This window comes from Tiliqua scincoides, chromosome 4 (assembly GCF_035046505.1).
Source record: "Tiliqua scincoides isolate rTilSci1 chromosome 4, rTilSci1.hap2, whole genome shotgun sequence".
Classification (NCBI taxonomy): Eukaryota; Metazoa; Chordata; class Lepidosauria; order Squamata; family Scincidae; genus Tiliqua; species Tiliqua scincoides.
In genome coordinates, this window is record NC_089824.1 from 105688562 (window position 1) to 105709974 (window position 21413).

Consider the following 21413-nt stretch of genomic DNA (forward strand, 5'->3'; position numbering starts at 1 on the left):
AATACTGTTAATTAATTAATTAATTTCTAATTTCCACCTCTCTATTTGAGTTTCCAGGGCTTTCTTTGTGACACAAGCTGCACTAAACTCTCCTCCCATACTATCAATCCTTCAGTAGACTTCCTGGATCTTCAGGAATGCCAGGAGCATTTCCACCCCCCTCCCCCCAGAGGGCAAGATGTGTCCTGTTTCTGGCATATCATGCGATTCCCCACCCCAACTTCCACAAGGGAGTCCTCCCACCCCCATTCTGCCGTTCTGTTTGTCCATCAAGGAAGCAGGGTTCCCTTGAAACACTTTTTGAAAAAAAATGGGCTCCACTCTCTGTATCCAAGCAGGAAGGTCCCACAGAATTAATCACAGTTCATTTTTTGGTGACTGATAGGGTGGTTTCCCAGGGCATTCTTATGACCATGCATTCAAAAACCCACATGGGAAGACTTGCCCAAGGTTGAAGGTCATGATGAATAAATGAATAATACATAAGTCATGATGACTATATGCAACCTCTGGGTTTTAGAGGTAGCCTAACTCTGAATTCTAGATGCAAGAGAATCTTGCAAACAGGGTACACATATCTTGTGGCCTTTAGTGCTCCCAGAGGCATCTGGTGAGCCACTGTGAGATGGAGAAAGCTGATGGGCCATTGGCCTGGTCCAGCTGGGCTCTTTTTATAAGACAGACCAGTGGTTCTCACACATTTAGAACCGGGACCCACTTTTTAGAATGAGAATCTGTCAGGACCCACCGGAAGTGATGTCATGGCCGGAAGTGACATTATGATGCAGGGAAATTTTTAACCATCCTAGGGCCCAATCCTATCCAATTTTCCAGTGTTGGTGCTGCTATGCCTATGGGGTATGCACTGCTTCCTGTGTTGAGGGGACAGTCTTAGAGGCCTCCTCAAGGTGTAGGAACATTTGTTCCCTTACATTGGGGCTACACTGTGACTACCCCGGTGCCGGAAAGCTGGATAGGATTGGGCCCCTAGGCTGCTATCCTACTCACACTTACCCAAGAGTAAGGCCCGTTTACTATCATTGTTAAAAGAATATACATAAGTACCGGTCTGTAACATTTCCCCAAATGCAGTCACACACCATGGTAGCATCAAGTCGAACATATAAAAAAAATTGAAATGAATGGGGATCCACCTGAAATGGGCTCTCGACCCACCTAGTGGGTTCCGAAGCACAGTTTGAGAAACACTGAGACAAATTATTTGAGATGAACAAGAAAAATGCAAACAGACTCACCTCTGCCTTTCGTATGTTCTCTCTTACTTCTTCCATCCTTTTCTCCATGCTGGCCATCTCTGCCTCAGGGATCTGCTGCCTCCTGGTTTCCATTCTTCGTAGAATCTACACAACCACACATGGAATGCTAAACTGACCCAAGCAATACTGCTGAAGTTCACCATCCCAGGAGGCAAAACCAACCAGAACCTGTTAATTCTGGGCATACCTCTCTGCTTTGTATCTACTCAACACTGAAGATGAAGGACAGCCAGGGAAAAGGAGTAATCAGACGCATATTTCACAGATAAACCCTACAATGTGTGAAGTGTTCCTGGAACAAAGGCCTACGTGCTTACCTGTTCACTGACAGTTTGTATTTTGTAATCTCTTGCTGCCCTAGTGGCCCAGCGGCGTGCTTCTTTTTTCAGCCCACTCTCCCCAATGCTGCTGCCACTAATATCCAGGTGTGGAACCTGGAAGGAAACACTCGAGTTAATGGCACTGTCTGAAAACACCTTTTTGCCCCTCAGCCTGGGCTGGAGAAGCCCTGCAGCTGTCCCTTGCTTACAACCTTATCAGCTCCTGCTGGCTGGAAGGGCTGCAAGACCATCGCTGAGAAGACAGCATTATTCTGCAGGAAGAGGGACAGATTCTGCTCCCGGGTCACCTGCAAGAACAGCCAGAAGAGAAAGTCATTCTGAGATGATGCTGTATTAATATGATTACTAACAACTTATCCTTCTCAGGGAAATTGCCCTTAACAAAAGAGTCTTGCTAGATCAGGCAAGGCCCATCTCATCCAGCATCTTTTCCCACAGTGGCTCCCCAGATGCCTCTGGGAAGCCTACAGGCAGGAGAGAAAAGCATATTCCTCTCCCACTCTTGCTCCTTTGCAATCAGTAAGCAGAGTAAGCCGAACCTAGAGGTAGCAGAAAGCCACCATGATTAGTAGCATTTTGTGGTAACAAATTTCACAGAGTAATTATACACTGTATGAAGTACTTCCTGTTGACACACCATTACATCACTGATATGAAGCATTTTCAGACACCTCCCCCCCAAGACTTCATCCCATTTCTCTGGATCTACATTTTCAGATCTGAAACAGGCCTGCATTTCCTCTCCAACCAGATAAACAGCAACTTTGGGAAAAACTATTTTGTTCAGAGCCCCGTTACCTGTGCAGAAGCATCTAGAACACCCTGGAAGAGTTCCTGTGTGCCTTGGCAGACCTCCAAGTCTGTCTTACTGATCAAACTAAGCTGGTCCTGGAGCCGGTCATAAAGGTCACCATCTAGTATCTAGAAAGCCAAGAACAAAAAATACCAGTTGATGAAAAGTGAGCAGAGGAAGGCACAGACAGCGTCCTTGAGGACAGTGGTACACAGAGATTTTATTACATCAAGATGCACTGGAGGTAATGTCAGAAGGACACCACGCTCTGTAAGAAAAACAGATCAAGCAAAGGACAGAGATTCTGTACATGGGTCAAGCATGGGAAAAACAGATCAAGCAAAGGACCTGAGTACATGGGTCTGCTACATGACAGACATTTATAAGCTTTGAAAGAAACTGGCAGCGGGGGGGGGGGGAGATTTGGTTCAAGCTAAACTATGGCTTCTGACTCTTGGGAGGCAGAGTGGGACAATGCACAAGGCAAGAACAAATTACATGTCACTAGGAAGTTCACTATTCTTACTTTCCCCTTTTCAGAAAAATGAGAAATAGCCTGGGAGTGCTGCAATGGAAGAGGTGTTGCAAACCCTTTCCGTTCCCACGGTTGGTATGCTCAAAATTATCTCAATTCTGCTCCTTTTCCACCCACAAGGGAAAGAAAGAGAATCCCTATATCCCCCCCCCCCCCCAGTAGCGGCAGGGATTTTGAGCAGACAGGGATGAGAAAAGGCTAGAGCCCTTCCTCACTGTGACAGCTACTATTAGCAGGGAGAAAACCTCCCATGGGCACCATAGATTTGTTTTCCTTCTCAAACAGTAGCTCCGGGGTGTTTGGTGGTTATGCGCGTGCATTGCACATCCACATTCACAATCCGAACTGAGACTGTTGGGGGGGGGGGGAGTGTCAAAGACTGTCCAACCCTGCATCATGGTCCTGATTTGTGGGTTCTCTTGATCTGGCTGCTGTTTAGCCCATTAGCATTAATGAATTGCCCTCCCCACCCAAATCACCAATGATCTCCCTACTGCCAAATCAAAGGTTCTCTGCCCTTCTGGACTGCCTTTGATATATTGCTCAACTCCCTTTGTGACTTAGTCTTCTGTGATTATGTCCCCAAATGGTTTTCTTTCTACCTGTCCACAGGGAGATGTTTCTCCTTTCCCTATCTCTGCCGGGGTGCCTCAGGACTCTGTTCTTGAACCTTGGCTACCATCCCTCCATTCACTGTCCCTGGGTGATTTCATCAAATTCCACAGCATTCAGTGCCACCTACACCCAGTTTTACCTCTCTGCCCCTGCACTCTCTTCTTCCTCTGTCTAATCCTGTATCTCAAGTTGTCTGCCTGACGACATTTCAACTTCGATGCTTCATCACCATCACAAGCTCGGTATGTCAATGAATGTCTTATCTTTCTCACTAAGTCTTCCTTCCCATTTACTCTCTCCTTACTGACTGACAATGTCATCCACCCCACTGAACAGGCATGCAAATCTTGGTTTTATCTTTGATTCCTCTTTTGCTCCCCCTAGTGTCTGTTGGCAAATTGTGCAGTTTTTCCCCTTCACATTTTTCCAATCTTTCCTTTCTGTCCCCTCAGCAAAGATGTTCTGGTAGCTTCTTGATTACTACAACCTACTTCTTGCTGGCCTTCTGTTGGCTCATCTCAGTTTCCTGACCTCCATCCAATACTCTGCTGCTAAGGGCATTTACCTTGCCATCACACAGATCACAGTCATGCCCCTCCTTAAATCCACCTCATTGGCTTTTTCTCTGCTCCCATACCCAGCACATATTCCTTACATTCAAAGCCCTCCAGGCCTCTATCTCTCCTACCTTTCAGATCTGATATCCTTTGCTCTTCTGGTTTCAGCATCCTCCAACATCTGAAGGACTTCTGCTCCATTAAACAAGTCTGCCTTTTCTCTCTTGCTGCCCCTTATAATAGGAACTCAGAACACCTGTGGGATGCTTCCTTACTCACAACCTGCAAATCCTATCTAAAAATCCACTTTGTAACTAAGTACATGTCACTGAAACATCTGCATGTGCTTTTCCTGTTTATCCAATTCCCTTTGTTATCACCCCATGTCATTTTCTAGCCTGTGACCCTCTTGGGGCAAAGATCTCCTTTTTTTACTCTTGCTGAACTGTCATGAACATGAATGATGCTGTATAAATAATAATACCACCTTGATGACAGAAGGCAGCTCCACGCTGTAGTAGTGTCCCAGGTGGGCATTGGCAGCTGTCAGAGTCAAGATGTACTCATTCCGTGCCACCACCAGTTGCTGTGAATTCTCAGCCAGCTGCATGGAGAACTGCAATGAAAGAACAGTCAGTATAACACCAATGCACTCTACACTGAAGTTCCTAGTCAGCCCTACACCCCCGAACCCAGAATCTCCCCGCTAGTCCACAAGGCACATGCCTCACACCTTTGGAACCCACTCAGTGTTTCCAAACTGGCAGGCAGGCTGGGCCTCTGACCTTGGCACTGAGCTTCTGCAAGCTGGCTTTGGTATGAAATATGCCGTGATCACTCTTCTTAAGCCTGTAGGGAAAAGGATGGGCATCAGTTCCCACAGACCTTCTGACTGCAATCCATGGGCAGGTCTCAGCACTGGAAAGTTCTCACTAACCCCCCAAATCACACAAAACTGAGAGATCAGCAGGACACACTCCTCAGATCCAGTGGAGTTCCCAGACAACTGCACTCTTGAGTTCCTGCCTACTGGGCTTAAAGAACTGGAGGTTCACCTGGCATCCACATCAGTAGCCTTCTCCCTGGCTGTCTCATTGGCCCGCTGCAGATGCATGTAATGCTTCTTGGTTTTGCTGACTTCCTTCACTGTCTCCAGCAGCTCAGTCTGTGTAGTCAGCAGTCGTTCCACAGCCTAGGAGGATTTGGGGGTAAAGCAGCCAGCTGGGAGACGTGCCCTTTCACCTCACCTGCTGCTTTTTGATACTGAAGTAGCAAGCAGCAAGCTCACTCTAACAAGAGTGAAACCTGATTTCTCTACCCCCAAAACCCTCCCTGCAACCTATCCCTATCCCATCCCACTTGAGGAGTACCTTTTTGAGCAAATACTCTTTGGACACCCGAGCCATTTTAGCTGCCTCTGTGCTCACATTGCGGTAATTGTCCGAAGCGGCAACTCTGGACTGGCCAGAGCAGCTAGTGCCATCAATCACTCTCTTCCAGACTGTGAAGACGCTCCTGCAGAAATATCACAGGAAGCCAAGATGTTACCAGCTCCCACCTGCCCCGCTGTAGTTTCTATGATGCACAAGGTCATCTTCCTCCATGAACCCTAGGGCTCCCATTTCCTGCCAGTCATTGCCTTAAGTACCAAGCTATATACAGCACAGCCTGCCTGACTCTTCTAAGAGTTTTGCAGACTCACAGTTGGTCTCTGACAAGCCTTTAAATTTAGATTCTGTTACATATGCAATGATGCCTCTCAGGATCTCTTCGAAGTGGTAAAACCACTTCCTGAGCTCTTGGTTTTTCTATCCGGCCTCAGCGCTTATGCTTTATTGCACCAACTCTTCTGCCTATAAACCATCCCTCAAGGCTCTTGGAATTGGGTTGCTGCCACTTTGGACTGGATTCCAGGAAGCCACTAGTGAGAACTACATCGAACAGACAACACAACACAGTGGATTCTGTAGACAATCAGGTTTTATGTTCATTGTTTAACTGTCTTTTTTTGCAAGACATACATGCTCCAATTGGCTATCTCTCCTAACATTCCCTCATACCCTTCCCACCTCTCCTCAGGTCCTGCTGATCTTCCTCCCTTACCCTAGAATTACTGCTGTCGCATCGCCATCCTCCTCTCCTAGCAATACTTCTCATGGGACACATATGATGACAACCTTCTCCTTCCCACTTTACTTTCTTCACTTCTCAGCTAATGCACATCTTTCCTGCCCAATAATTATGAGAAGGAAAGTCAGTGCAGAAGCACTTGTTTTCTGCACCCAGATTCATGGAGGTGTATGCATACTTCAACACAGATATGCTAATAGAGAAGAGCACAAAGCCTAACTAGCCTCAAAAACTATTGCATTTTCTGCAAGGATTTTTTTCAACAACACGTAGGTTATGGAGATGCCAAGAAAGGCAACAAAGTGAATTCAAAGCTTTTAATAACCAAGCAGTTATGTAATTGAGCACTCCACTATCACCAGTTCTGGATTCAGAAGCTTAAAAGACTGGCAGGAGACCAAGTTGTCATGTCACCATGCCAGATTCTATACCCCTCTTCTAATGATGAGAGGGGAACATCACCACACTGCTCTGCCCCAGCATCTCTTTAAATGCTCTCCCTCCTTGGTCATCAAGCAGATGACACTGTCCCACAGAAAGCAGGGCAGTCCAGCTTCTTTCACCACAAAACTAATCCCTACCTGGAGTCACTGGTGTCACTCTGGCCCCGCTGCCAGTCTCTTTTCAGGAACTGGCTTGCCAGCCTCTGCAGTGCCTGAAAATAGAACCACTATTTGTTTATTTTGAAACATTTGTATCCTGATTTTCCACCAATGTGGATCTTCAAAGTAGCTCAGAACAAGCAATTAAAACAATTAGCTGAATTAATCCTCTCTCTTCTCCAAACTTGACTTCCAGCTCTAATCCATTATCCTAAACCCAAACCCCCCCCCCCCGATATGGCCACTAGGAAAACCAGACAGCTGAAACGTACGGAGTGCACAGCTTCTCTGCCACAGGGCTTTATTGCTAAATGGCCATACTTGCCATCTCTTTGCTGTGGCTCCAAATGTATAAAGGTCTGGGGATCACTTGCTGCCCTAGTTATCGGCTGCTGCATAACAGTCAGTCTGGGAAGAACCAGAAGCTATAACACTGTCAAAGTTAAACAGATCTGCAAGGATCCTGTGAAAACCACTCTGAGCTTTCTACAGGAAGAGCAGTTAACAAGTTCCTTTAATCAGGAAGTCCATTGACTGCAGAGGTCTCTGGGAGCAGTTCATTCCCATTTCTTGATGTTAAAAAAAAAAAAATACAGAACCCTGCTCTTTCTGTGCCTCCATTATTTCAACAATGGCAAAATCTGTAAGGGCGCAATCCTAACCTGCAATTGTGCTGGCGGAACGACAGAAGCGCTGGCGCAATTGTATGTACGCTGGCGGAGTGGCAGCATAACCATCCGGCGCGCCACAGGCACCGGCACAAACATCCCCCGGGCACTGGGCCTGCGCAACTCAGGAGAAGCGCTGCGCCGATGCAGGATGCCCGGCGCTAGGGCTATTCCAAGGGCGTGCCAGGGGTGTGCCGGGGAGCAGAGCAGCAGAGCCATATCCAAACCCCTGTTCCCCAGGCAGACACGTCCCCCCGATGCCGATGGTCGCTGCGCCAATGACGGAGGTGGCGCAGATTTGAGGAGACCCATAGGGTTCCATGCAAGCGCCTACAGCGGGGAAAACACTCAGCAGCCCACAGACTGGCTGAGCCACTGCCCCAGCCAGACAATGCACCTGCCAATCCCAATGCACCCCAGGGCCTACACTCCCTCAGAGAACAGGGTGTGCGGCCTGGGGCTATGTCACCCTGTCCTCTCAGGGGGAGACTTAGGTGGTGGGGAGCGCTCCTTGCACACACAAAAAAACACTAACACCCCACCCTGGCACTGGGTGCTAACCATACCATGTCTGTCTGTTCAGTCCTTCTCTCTTTGCAGGTTCCCCTCCGGTCAGGTAAGGGGGGGATGGGACTCAGGTGGTGGGGAGCACTCCTTGCACACAAACAAACACCGCACCCAGGCACTGGGAATGGGCTTGCACACACAACAGATGCTGAATGATCAGACCACTCACCATGTCCATCTGTCTGCCCGTCTAGTTCTTCTCTCCTTGCAGGTTTGCTCCAATAGACCCTCCAGCCAGGTAAGCAGAGGGTGGGGGCACTGCAACCCTGCCCCACACAGCAGCATTCTAGGGCGGGCATTCAGGCTGGCTGCTGCCCCCCCAAGGACAGTATGTGGGTGGGTTTGCAGCCGGCCCTGTTCCCCATCCTCTGCTGGCTGTGAGCAGGTGCCTCCTGTTCCCCATCAGGGCTAGCCAAGGGTGCCTGCTGCTACACACCTACCCCAGAGTAAGCCCAATGGGACCTGCCCTGGAGGGTAGTCTACAGGGGCTGACAGGTGAGTAGAGTGCAGCTGCCCTGGCTGCAGGCCCCTCTGCTGCTGCTACTGCCACCTGCTCTCTCTGCCTCTTTCTCCCTGCAGGCTGCCGCCCCACCAGGAAGGATGCTGCCAGGCTAAAGGCCTCCAGGTCCAGAGGGGGCTGCTGCCATGGTTGTTCAGGCTGCCAGCATTGTGGCCATTGAACGCTGTGGCCACAGGTCCAAACCCGTTTGCACAAGCACACCACACAGTCTCCACGAGCACACAGTCCCACCTGCAATAAAGTGATCAACACAGCCCCACAAGCCCAGTCTCCTGTCTGGCCACCCCAACATCGGTCACAAGGGGGCGCCATGGATGGGAGCTGCAAGGCCCAGCTGTACATGGGCCCCCTTAGGCCAAGGGAGGCCAGTTCTGCCGGCCAACCAAACACCCTGGCCAAGGGGGAGGGGGTGTTGGCCCGCCATTGCGACGGAGGGATGCAGGTCGCATGCCCGTGCAAGGGCCATCACGCTGCCCTGCCATGCTGAAAAGCGACACCCCACCAGCAATGACGGACGCCCATGAAGCGACTGTAGCACGCCCTCCGCCCCTTGGTGCGATGATGTCATCGTTGCGTGCCGAACAGACACTGGAGGAAGATGGCAGAGCACCTGACCCACCGCAGGGCCTGGACACCTGAGGCAGATGCAAGGGAGGGCACCAGGATGCAGGTCTCTTGTTGTCTTGTGTGCTCCCTGGGGCATTTGGTGGGCCGCTGTGAGATACAGGAAGTTGGACCAGATGGGCCTATGGCCTGATCCAGTGGGGCTGTTCTTATGTTCTTACGTTCTTATGGGCATGTGGGGCCAGGTGGAGCACACATGCCTGTAGGCCGGACGCATGTGACAGTCAACCATGGATGCCAGCTGTGAAGGGCACATCACCCTGCTTGCTTCCCTGGAGAGGCTAGAGTGGACCAATGAGGAGCTGGTCCAGGGGGTGATCACCATGTCCAGGCACATGGTGGACCTGTTAGGAGCTATGCAGGACAATCGCCTCCTCCTCAAGAACCATGAGGGGATGGCCACACGAGCTGCTGAGGTAGCTGCTGCCCTGCCTCGCCATCCCTGTGGGTGGTGTCATGAATATGTACGTGTTAGGCCTAGGTTAGCATGTGGAGCCTGAGCCAAACTAAGTCAGTAACAGAGAAGTGGCTAGCAGTTCCTAGCTGCAAGAATGTGAGTAAATAAACAAAAAGATTGTTGTCTCTCCATGCTGGCCAGAAAGGACAAACAACAAGAATTACAGCCCACTGGAATGTTAACACCTTAGTAGACAGAGAGGCACCTGATCAAGCGGAATGGAATGCAGCTATGGATCTCCAGTTGGGAGGGGTCAAAACTAGGAGGGCTAGCAACCAGGCCAACTTTAAGAAGGTTCTGTCCTCAAACGTTTCTGATTGGACAGTCTATATAAGTATGAAGTCACCTCAGCACTATTAGCATAAGAAGTACAATAATGAGTGCCCCAAGGGGTGCGTGTGTGTTCCTTCTTGGACACAGTTTTTGGGTGCAAGATTCTGCATGCTTGGAGCTCCATTGTCCACCAAGGGCACCTGGCCTCATAGGTAGCCCTGGAGCTAAAAGATCTACAAGAGTAATTGACCCAGGTGAGAGACAGGGATTAATAGAGATAGCCAGCTAGCTTTATTATTTTATTGCTGATATGTTTCCTAGATATTTATGCCTCTAGCATTTGCTGCCTTATGTAACCTTATGTACTCAATAAATTAAAATCTCTTTTACTAAGTTGTTTCATTGTCTGTTAGGGACAAGGGATCAGAATCCTGCCTAGCCATTCAGTAAGCTACCAAGTGCTCACTGAGGTCTAGTAACTTGAGGAATGAAACTTTAATTGGAGAAAGCGCTCATTGCCTGCAAGGCATAGAGTTAAGCCTAGAGGGTCTCAGTGTCCCTGGACGGAGGCACTGGCACATACAGGGTGGTGGCAGTACTACTGAGCAGAGGGGCCTTGAGGGCTTGAGGGTTCGAGAACCAAGAACTCTGAGCACCCCAAACCCCCCTAAGTTTGCGACAGGCGGCAGCGTTCACATGCCCAGGAACAGCAGCCTGAGGATGCCCAGGAGCAGCAGCCTGCATGTGCCTGCACCAGCACCCCAGTGCTGCGTCCCCGCCGGCCCTGTGATGCGAGCGTGTGAGGCGCCTTGTCAGCTGCCGGCCCCAACACAGGTCCTGACATGGAGGCAGCAGTGACAGCAGCCCTGGGGAGCTAATGCCATTACCATCTCTTTCAGATGCCCAGAGGTCCAAGGTGCCCTGCTGGGGTGTGGTGGGAGCGGGAGGTGGGCCCTCTGACTGTCCATGGCACACTCCTGCCCCCCTCCTGGCTGTGATACAACTGATACACTGCGCAGGTGCGTCTCAGATGCTGCGCCAGCGCCGCCCCATTCCCTGTGTGCCTTTTACGCCAGCCAACTGTTGCAGCACCTTTGGATGCAGCACAACTGTAGCCTCTGGATATGGTCTATACCAGGGGTCTCCAAACCCTGGCCCAAGAGCCAGATGCGGCCCGCGGCAAGCCTCTATCCGGCACACAGACAACCTCTTGTCCCCTGAAAGCCTCTGGCCCATTCAACTAAACATGACCAGAATTGTGCTCTGATTGTGTCTGGAGGGTATTCTGAGGGCCAGAGAGGTTAAATGAATGATCCCATTCATTCATTTATTCACTCATTAAGTTTCATCTCTAATTTATTTAATTAAATTTTATATTTAAATTTTTTTTCCGGCCCTCAACACCATGCCAGACATTTGATGCAGCTCTCTGGCCAAAAAGTTTGGAGACCCCTGGTCTACACTATGCCAGCACACCTAGGCCACTGCCTTTGGGTAAGTTAGGATTGCGCCCTAAGTGATACAGAATCTGGCTCCATGGAAAACTCTGCTTCTACAAAGACAAGTACTAAGTCCTCTTATTTGTAAATAATAGTATTAAAACATAATAGCTGATGAAGATATCAAAAAGGGTGACCAAAATGATTACTGGGCTGGGGCATCTCCCTTATGAGGAAAGGCTACAGCATTTGGGGCTCTTCAATCTAGAAAAAATGCACCTGAGAGGGGATATGATTGAGACATACAAAATTATGCAGGGGATGGATAAAGTGGATGGGGGAATGTTCTTTTCCCTCTCACACAACACCAGAACCAGGTGACATCCACTAAAATTGAGTATTGTGAGAGTTAGGACAGACAAAAGAAAATATTTCTTTACACAGTATGCAGTTAGTCTGTCAAATTCCTTGCCACAAATGTGGTGATGGCATCTGACCTGGATGCCTTTAAAAGGGGATTGGACAATTTCTTGAGGAAAAGTCCATCGTGGGTTACAAACCATGATGTGTATGTGCAACCTCTATTTTAGAAGTAGGCTACGTCAGAATGCTAGATGCATAGGAGGGCACCAGATGCAGGTCTCTTGGAAGCTTCCTGAGGCATCTGGTGGGCCATTGTGAGATACAGAAAGCTGGACCAGATGAGCCTTTGGCCTGATCCAGCGGGGTTATTTTTATGAAAACCCAGGTCAGCATGCACATGGCAGCTTCCCACATTTTTGAGTTTCTGCTTTAGGGCCACTAAGGCAAAGTTGATAACAACCACCCCTATCCTGGTAGAGAACATGAATTACAAAAATTCCATGCACTAAATCTAGGGTTCCCAACCCGTGGTCCGGCGACCACTGGTGGTCTGCAGTGCCCCCTCAGGTGGTCCTTGACGTCTCTGGTGAAAAAAGAAAAAAAATGCCCTTCCAGGAAGAAAAAAAGCCTCTGCAGCACCAGCAGCCAATCAGAGCAGCTCAGAGCCAATCAGAGCATAGCCTCTGGTCTCCTGCCTCCCCCCTCCACCTCCCTTCCCTCCTTGTCTGTGAGTGCCCAGACAAGCAAAAAAGTGACGCACAGGCGCCTTGTAAGGTGCGCAAGCGTTTGTGCAGCCTCGTGGCTCAGCTGCATGCAGAGGAGAGGTGCCCTGCCGCCCACTGCCTCCATTACTTGATGCTGTGCCTTCAGGTGAGCCCTGGCAGCCTGGTTTCTCAGGAGTCTGATCAGGACTCCAGCCAGCCTGGGAAGTCCCTTTTGTGGGCGGGCAGGGGGGGCAAGGGGGCAGAGGAGGAGGGAGGCCTGAGGGGGAGGAGGAGGAAAGGGGCCTGAGAAGGGGGAGGAATGGGAGTAATGAGGAGAAGGAGCAGGCTCCCAAAGGCATCGCTGGCTGTCTGGCTGGGGGGTTTCCCTGGGAGTGGGTTTCTCTGGATGTGATTTCCCTGGGAGTGCAGACTCCAGCTGGACAGGGAACACAGAGGAAGGGAGTTGGAGGCGGTGTGGCAGCAGGAGAGGGGAGAAACAATATGCTCAACCTCCATCCCTGGTACCCCCTCCCCAGCTGGCAGGATTGGGCCCCTGGATGTGCTCTTCTAACGCCCAGGGGTGGAGCAAGGGACCCAGGCAACCAGGTTTTTGCACCCCTTTTGGAGAGGGAAACAGGCAGCATCTCTGCTGTCTTACTGCAAGCTGCTCACCTGGGGAGAAGCAATTCCAGAAGTTGCAGAACAGGCACCACCGTAGCCAAGTACAGCAGGTGAAACCCCTGACTTTTCCTTCTCAGAGAGCAGTAGCAGCTTTGTCTATGGGGAGCCCCCCCACCCCACACTTGGCCAGTTCCCCTGTCTCCTCAGATTGCAATCCTATGCATGCTTACCTTGGAGTAAGCCTCATTTACTATAATGGGACTTACTCCTGAGTAGACATGCCTAGAATGGGGCTGTTAGTCACACTGTGGCTGTGATGGACTTCTCCAGAAATTACTCCAATCCTGTTTTAAAGGCATCTAGTCTAGACATCATCATCACATCTTGGAGCAAGGTGTTCCACAGACTAATGGCAGAGTAGGCAGCTGTTGTTTTGTGGCTGCAGTCTACCTATAGGCTTGCTCACACTCTCTTAGCTCCAACCAAAGTAGTCCACTGCTAGAGTATGACAGCAATTAGAACAGGAAGTGAAGAGAGGCTTTTTTCCCCTAAAGACCTTGCAGTGCACACCAAAAGGACTTTTCTTCCTGAGAAATGCAGCAGCCATTCTGAGATGTTGCTCTGAGCTGGTGCTTCTCCTTCTGGACTGACCTGCCTAAATTGTGCTGAACACTTTCCTAAGGACTCTGGACTCACAACTGGGGGGAGCAGGGCCAGGGCTGTGTAACAAAAGGAACTGTGGAGGGATGTGTGTGCTTTCTGTTGGATCATTTAACTACCTTGCATGACTTGTCTAGAATCCCCTTGTGCTTACCCTCTCCCTTTTGAGGTGTTTTTCCACACTTAAAAGAGGCAAGGGCTGTGCATAATGTGGTCTGGTGTGGGGGAAAAGAGATTGGATTGATTTGGGTGGGTGTGAAAACCTCTGAGTTGGGGGAGAATTATTTTGTGTTCCATGTATTCCATGTAAACCCAAGACTTTCACAGTTAGTGAAGCAAATGCAAGCATCACATTCATTATTAAATAATCTTCTTAAGTATTACAAATTTAATTGTATTTTTTGTGTGTGTGGGGGGGGGGGGTTGCATGTGGTCCCCGCCGTCTCCAAATTTTGTCTTAGTGGTCCCTGAGCTCCTAAAGGTTGGGAACCACTGCACTAAATGAATAAATCCAGTTCTTTAAATAAGCCCTGCACAGTATAATGCTCAGAAATTCAAGGGACATGAGGCAAAATTCACAATGGTTAGAGGTTTAGTACACTACTATTTCCCAATTCAGGTCAATCACAAACAATTTCCCCATCATTTGAATATGAGGTCTTCCCTCCTGCATTGACACAGTTCCAGAAAGGCTTTAACTCTTGATTCTACTAAGTGTATGAGCTGGTCCTAAAAGATGTATGTTTGAATCCATCTTCCATGCCTGATTTTAGGTGTGAAATATGTCCAGACAATGCTGCAGTTATACATGGCAACAGCATTTACAAACATAAATGAATGTTGATGAATCAAAATGGGGAGGAAGAAAATATAATATGGGATAAGATGATAGCAGACCAAATGCACAGGAGTGATGTGACAGCAAGGGACCACATCACCTACTCACGTGCTATCCCAGGGTGGGACATCATGGGTTAAGGGCCTGGATCGCAGTGGGGACAGCCAAACGAAGCCATCTATTTGTGCATTTCCCAGATGCAACCAAGAGAGAATGAGAGATTAGGCAGGAGCAAGTAGGCTAGAGTGTAGGATGTTGTCAGAAACACCCAGTGTGGGATACAAAGCCATGAGATGTCGCTGCTACAGAGTAAGTTCCCTCCTCTGGGGATGTGGGCGAGAGCCCCTTTGTCTTTTCAGAGTGCAGGGCATTGATCAGAAAACCTTTCCAAAACAGAAAACAGGTGAGAGCCAGATCCAGTCAGTCCCACTGCTTAGCTAAGCACTACTTATTGCAACAAGTCTTTCTCACGTAGCTGGGTACTCCTGACTGACTATAGACATTTCACACTGAACACAATCGAGGCACATCTGACTTCACCAACCCTTCATTGCAAGGAATTTGAGCATCAACGATGGTGTGGTGGTTCTAGTGTTAGATCTGAAAGTTTCAAGTTCAATTCTCTGCTTAGCCATGAAGCTTACTGGGTAACCCTGGGCCAGTCACTGTCTCTCAGCTTAACCTAACTCACAGGGTTGTTGGGACAACAAAAGGAGGGCAGGAACCATGCAACCCACTCTGAACTCCTTAAAGGAATGGTGGTATAACAATGTGACAAATAAAATAAATCCATCTGACCTCAGGTTTAAAGAGAGTACTTCCACATGCTGTACTTCAGGACTACCGTAATGGTTCCAATGAGGAAGAGCTTCAGCATCTTCTACGTGTACAGATATAACTCGTATAGGGCATTATCATGCCTGCAGGATTATCATGCTTGCCCTCAGATGGCTGGCAGAGCTGTGGCCAAGTGCACTCTTGGTCACTTGCTGCAGCTGGGGGAGGATGCTGGCATGGAATTGACAAGATAAGCCTAGCCTGTTCTCATTACAGCTCATTATTTAAAGCTGTATATAATGAAAAACTGGCTGTGACTGAGACCGGTAGCTGCAAGCTGTTGCTTTTCAGCCTTTTTCCAGCTTTTGTTTTACTGCACCCTCTTGTCCTGTTCTGCTGTTAACCAAACACCATTTACACTGGAACACACAACACACTTCTAACAAGCAGTTCGGAAACCCTGTCTTGCCTCACCTGCCCATACTCCCTTTCAATGGCAGATCGCTGCTTGCTGTAGGACCTGGAAGGAGAAGACAAAGATCCTGAACAAGCATTCAGCCCAGCCCTTCCAGCACAATCAGCATCAAAACATTCATTGCAAGCAAAATGAAACAATGTTTCCTCTGTAGAAGGTTCACATACTGGCCTCAGAAAAAATCTGTATATCATCTTCCTTCTCCCATGATGTTCAGAAGGGAGAAAATAAGTTATTTATACAGAATTTATATCCCATCTTTCTATCCCAATGAAGGGCACTCAAGGCAGCTATAACACTAAATAGAAATTTCCCTCTGAAACCTTAAGTTAAAAAGGGTGGGAAGAACAGTTTTGCTTAAAATTCCCTCCAAAAAGAGTAAATGTAAAGAGCAGTAGCCAAAAAGGGGCATTTAAGAGCCAATTCCTAGTCATCTGTGTGTAAAGTGGAATTAGCAGAGCTGTGGGGGGAAAAAAACTCATTTATAGCAGCGCTAAGTTACAGAAAGCATCTTTATAGTGCAACATGAAACAAGAGAATTGTTTCTGGTTGTGACCATTTAGACAGGGAGACACAAGACAACATAGGAAAAGAAACTAGTAAGGCTAGTCAAAGCAGGAGAGAACAATCAATCCATAAGCCTTTAAACAAGCTATTTTTAACCAGTGTGCCAGGGCACATTGGTGTACAGTGAATGGTTTGCAGATGGGCTGCAGGAGTTTGGGGGAGGGTCAATTAGTAGGACCATAAGCCCCCCCCCCAAGCAGTAGCATGGTGTTCCTTGTCAATTGTCAAAAAACTGATGGTGTGCCTTGCCACTTCTCCATCAGGAGCCAGAAGAGAAGAGCTTTATCACTGATGGATTGGCTTGTTGAACAACTTGAGAGAAATACTACTACCAAAGTTGCACTTGTAAATAAATCCAGTTTCATCTGAGAAGCTGTGTTAGCTCTGTTGTGTTCTAGGTTTAAATTCTGGAGGAACACCAGGTTACTTGAGGGTTAGCCAGACTTGGGGATTCAGAACCTGGAAGGAAGGTGCCCCTATTCCCTCAAGGCTTCACAGAGAGTGCAACTCTGGTAAGGTAGGAACTGGTGGCAGAGGAAGAATGAGCAGATTGGTTGGCGTATTGGGGTCTACAGCATCGTAATGGGCTAGATGGGACAATGGTCCAACTCAGTATTAGGAAGCTTCTTGCATCTGTAATGAACAAAGCCTTGCAACTTTCAACAGAACCTGGGATAGAAGCAATGGGAAATGACCATTACACTACCACAGATGGCTGCATTATTGCCCATTAGCAACAAAGAAAATAAATATTACAAGAGTGCCTTTGAAGTGCGTTTGTGTAAGAAATACACAGTATGGCATGGCAACTGAGAAAGTTTGCAATGCAGTCGTTCTGCCCATTCAACTGTGCAGATGTTGGGGGAGACAGAATACCAGTGCAGGACCACTTCAAAAAGCAAGTTACTGTTTTAAGTCTCTACATTGGTCTCTTGCTTCTAAGCAAAGCCAGGATTTCTTGTTATCTTCAACAATGGCAGAATTCAAGCCAACAGGAACCTGAGCCAGAACAAAACATTATGTCACCCTGTCACCTCGTCACCTCTTCCGTTACTTGAACACATATATTTTACCCAGCCCAGCACAGTTAAAAGCAGCTGGGACCATAACTGATTTTTCCCAGGAAAACTGTGAGAGGACGCTAGCATCCAGAAGCCATACCTCCTTCTAGCTGCAGTCTTAATGACTTCATCTGTTGTTTTTTTTCAAACGTAGTCCCCCCCCAAAGAAGATCAGTATTAAACATAATCTGTAGTTTTTCCCACAGAAAAGCTTCCAGAAATGGCCTGAATTCAGCCAAGTTCCCCCAATAATCCAGCAGTATCCACCATCCCAACCCACAAGGCCTAGTGGGGGAAAAAAAACTGCAGTGAGTAACAACAGCTGCTTTCCCCCTCACCAGGATGCCACAGTCTTGCACAGTAAGGGCCTGGGTTTGAGCGCATCCTGCTTCAATCTGGTCTACCTACACTCTCTCACTTGATAATGGTCCAATGGGTCAACTCTAGTGGGATCATGTGGAGGCTGGTGTCAGGTGCAGCTTAGGGTCCACAAGGGGAAAGTCTGTGGCCATCTTTGGCTGTTCTTCTTGAGCTATTTAACACAGGTGGGAGAGGGTATTCCCGGTCACACAGCTGAAAAGACAGCTTCTCTGCTTGCTTCCCAAGTTCCTCTGATCCTCTGCAGGCTTGGCTTGTTACCTGATATCCTCTAGGAGCTCCAACTCCCGTTGCTGCTTATTCTGCAGGCTGGACAGTTGCTCTATGAAGCGCACCTTCACCTCTTGGGTCAGCTTAACCTGCCAAATAAACAGATTTGCATCCTATTAGGGCAGGAGTAAAACTGGGTGAATGGCAACAAAACAACACAAAGACAACAAAAACATCAACTCAGTGTAAGAGAGCTGTAGAAATGACCAAGAGTCATTAGGACAGGGACTAAAAATAGAACCGCTGGTACCATAATGACTTTGTACAACTCTCTGTGTGGCTACACTTGGAATGCTATGTACAGTTCAGGTCATCCCACCTCAAAAAGAGTATCACAGAGCAGGAAAAGGTACAGAGGAAGGCAACTAAAATGAGGGGCCTGAAGCACTTTACCTAAAACTAATGTAACTCACTGGCAGGAGATTCTGGACAGAAAAAAGAAAATAATCGTCACACAATGAATGATTAACAAATCACTGACACAGGATCTGGTATGGTCACTATCACTAAGAGTTTTAAAATAGAATTAGGACAAAAGATATTTCATGGATTATGAGTCATGCTGGCAACATAGAACATCCATGGTCAAAGGCAGTATAGTCTGAATATCAGTGGGGGGAGGGGGGTAGGAGGAGAGAATAATATATCTCTGGCTTGTGGAACTCCCAGGGACATTTTGTGGATGACTGTGGGAAACAATGCTGGTCTTCCATTTTTCCTCCTGTGCTGGACAATAGTGGAAATCAAAGAATTCATACACAAGAGCTTGTTAGCAGCCAAGGCAAGAACTATGAATCAGGTTGTCCTTGGTTCAAACATCACTCACCATGAGTGACTTCTTCTCTCATCCTCTACCCCACATCCCCAACAGAGTTGTTGTAAGGATTACAACATGATAATGTACAGTATATGCAAGGCTTTGAACACTTTAAAATCCTATATAAATCCTAAGGACACTTCCAGAGAGGCTGTTAGAGAGAGTTGCAGTCACAGGAGAAATTACAATGTTCCTTTCACAGGGCAGTAGATGCAGGATGTTATTGGAACCCTCTCCCTTCCTGTTTCTCTTGGGTTGAATCTGGGCACACACCTGTCATAAAAGATGGCGCAACAGCACTAACCATGACCCACACTTGTGATTACTGCACTTCTGAACAGCTATTTCCATTACTGGGATTTTCCTGTGTGACAGTTTAATTATGGGGAAACTGTGGGTGGACCATGGATAGATGAGAACAGTGTCGTACAGACAGCCTGTAAAAGCATGTGAAAAATGTGTTTGAAACCTGTCTGGAAGAACCCCAAGTGCCATTAGTACATGCTGAAGAACCCACAGGGGTTAAAGGGGTGCACTAGAGAGCCTTGCCACAAAAGGCTGGACCACATGGTTCTGCCATAAAATCCCCAACCCTAATGATCATCGACTCTGAAGGTCACAAATGTCTCCCATAACATCACAGGCCCACCTCTCCCTCTGAGATCATGGGGACACCTGGCACTGGGGAGGGACCCCTCTGGTACTGGTGGTGCCAAGCTGCTAGCGAGGACGCCTCCTTTTCCAACTTCTCAGCAACTGGTTGGCAACGGGTGCCCTTCTCAAGACCGGAGGGATGGACGCTCTTTTCCCTAACACAGGTTGTGTCCAAGCACGTCTGAAGGCCCTACCTGTACACGTGTCCACCCACCTCATACCCCTCGGGGGTCTGCAATGCTTGGACTTCTAGAGGCGGCGTTTCTATTAACAGACTGGGGGGGGGATAAGGGGGGAGATGCCTTTGCCAAGCTGGAGAGCCTTCCGCGGAAGCCAGGGACTCGGGCACACCCTGTCGCCGCTAGTGCCGACAGAGAGGACTTACTTTGCGGGGCGGCGGCTGCATTGCCCCGGGCTCCTGGACCCCCCGCGGTCACACGCTCCGGCAGACTGCGGCCAAGGCAAGCCCGGAACTGCTGCGAACTCCCTCGCCTGGCTCCACCCGGGCCCTGCGCGTCACGCTGGTGCTCCGCCCGCGGAGCTTCCCACAGCGCTGCCAAGGCTGCGGTCCCCGTGCCTCGCTTGCCTTCCAGGGGGGAGAACTCCGGGGGCAGCCCCGGCACAGCGAAGTAGGGCTCATCCGCAGGTCCAGTGGGACTGATTCCCTGGGAGGGGGGGCCCAGAGTCCAACCCTATGCATGTCTACTCAGAAGTAGGTCCCATCAAAGTCAATGGGGCTTACTCCCAGGTAAGTGTGGCTACGAGTGCAGCCTCAGACCCCAATCCTAAGCACGTCTACTCAGAAGTAGGTCCCATCAAAGTCAATGGGACTTACTCCCAGGTAAGTGTGGCTAGGATTGCAGCCTCAGAGCCCAATCCGAAACATGTCTACTTAGAAGTAGGTCCCATCAAAGTCAATGGGGCTTACTCCCAGGTAAGAGTGGATAGGATGGCAGTCTGACGTGGAAGGAGGTTGTGGGGCTAAGGTACGCAGCGTGTCGTTTCACCCCAGGACAGACTTAAGAGGAGCCTTTTATCACAACGCTACACACGTTTTCATGGTGGGATAAAAAGAAAAATAACCTATGAAACTCAAAGCCCAAGCCTAGACACGTCTACTCAGAAGTCAGTCCCATTGTGTGCAGTGAGACCTATTCCCAGGAAAGGATTGCAGCCATAGTGCCTTTAATTCGGAGTGAACCTGCATAGGATTGCATGCCCAGATCAGTTCTGCTTAACTATCAAAGGCTGCAGTGCTGTACACACTTTCCTGGGAGTAAGCTCAACTGAACACCATGGGATTTACTTGAGTATACACCCCCAGGACTGTGCTGTTAGATGGACAATTGGTTGTTTCCTAGCTCCTACCCCCACTGCCTGAATTATTGGGGAGGGGGCGTAGACAGTTCTGCTCTCCTGTTGGTATGAGAAAATCGCCCACGCCTTGCCTCTCCTGGTATTTTAGCACCATCTTGTGGACTGGTGTCTCCTGGATTTAGCTCCTGGCAAGTGAAAAATGTAGCTAAGCAGAAAGCAAATGTTAAGAAATCTTAGGTCTGCATGCAAGTTCTTCGAAACACAAAACAGCTCCATTCCAACTTACCTCCTGGAAACTTCACCATTTGTTTCCATACTAACTAAATTGGAGTTGGTAATAGCTCAGGTGGCAATATTATTTTTTTCTCTCCAGGAGATTCCTTTCCATTTCTGCCCAACATTGCATATACGTAACAGGGACTAAATGGGTACACCCATGGGCTAGGTAAAAATGGGTTCACAACGTAGGTAGAGATGACCAGATAATAAAGAAAGAGAATATCTCACATCTGT

At 48.6% G+C, this 21413-nt stretch overlaps 1 protein-coding gene across 1 annotated transcript in view; it reads right to left on the reverse strand.

The window, feature by feature from the left end:
• FCHSD1 (FCH and double SH3 domains 1) overlaps window positions 1-20072 on the reverse strand; it is a 28628-nt gene extending 8556 nt beyond the window's left edge. The window contains exons 1-12 of the mRNA XM_066624002.1: window positions 19969-20072; window positions 18104-18201; window positions 15836-15881; window positions 6830-6903; window positions 5489-5633; window positions 5174-5310; window positions 4904-4967; window positions 4606-4734; window positions 2417-2539; window positions 1810-1905; window positions 1595-1711; window positions 1257-1361 (exon numbers count right to left, since the gene is read on the reverse strand). Coding sequence (XP_066480099.1) covers window positions 1257-1361; window positions 1595-1711; window positions 1810-1905; window positions 2417-2539; window positions 4606-4734; window positions 4904-4967; window positions 5174-5310; window positions 5489-5633; window positions 6830-6903; window positions 15836-15881; window positions 18104-18201; window positions 19969-19989 — 1155 coding nt within the window. The 5' untranslated portion in view covers window positions 19990-20072. The remainder of the gene's footprint in view (window positions 1-1256; window positions 1362-1594; window positions 1712-1809; window positions 1906-2416; window positions 2540-4605; window positions 4735-4903; window positions 4968-5173; window positions 5311-5488; window positions 5634-6829; window positions 6904-15835; window positions 15882-18103; window positions 18202-19968) is intronic.
• Window positions 20073-21413: the final 1341 nt, after the last annotated feature.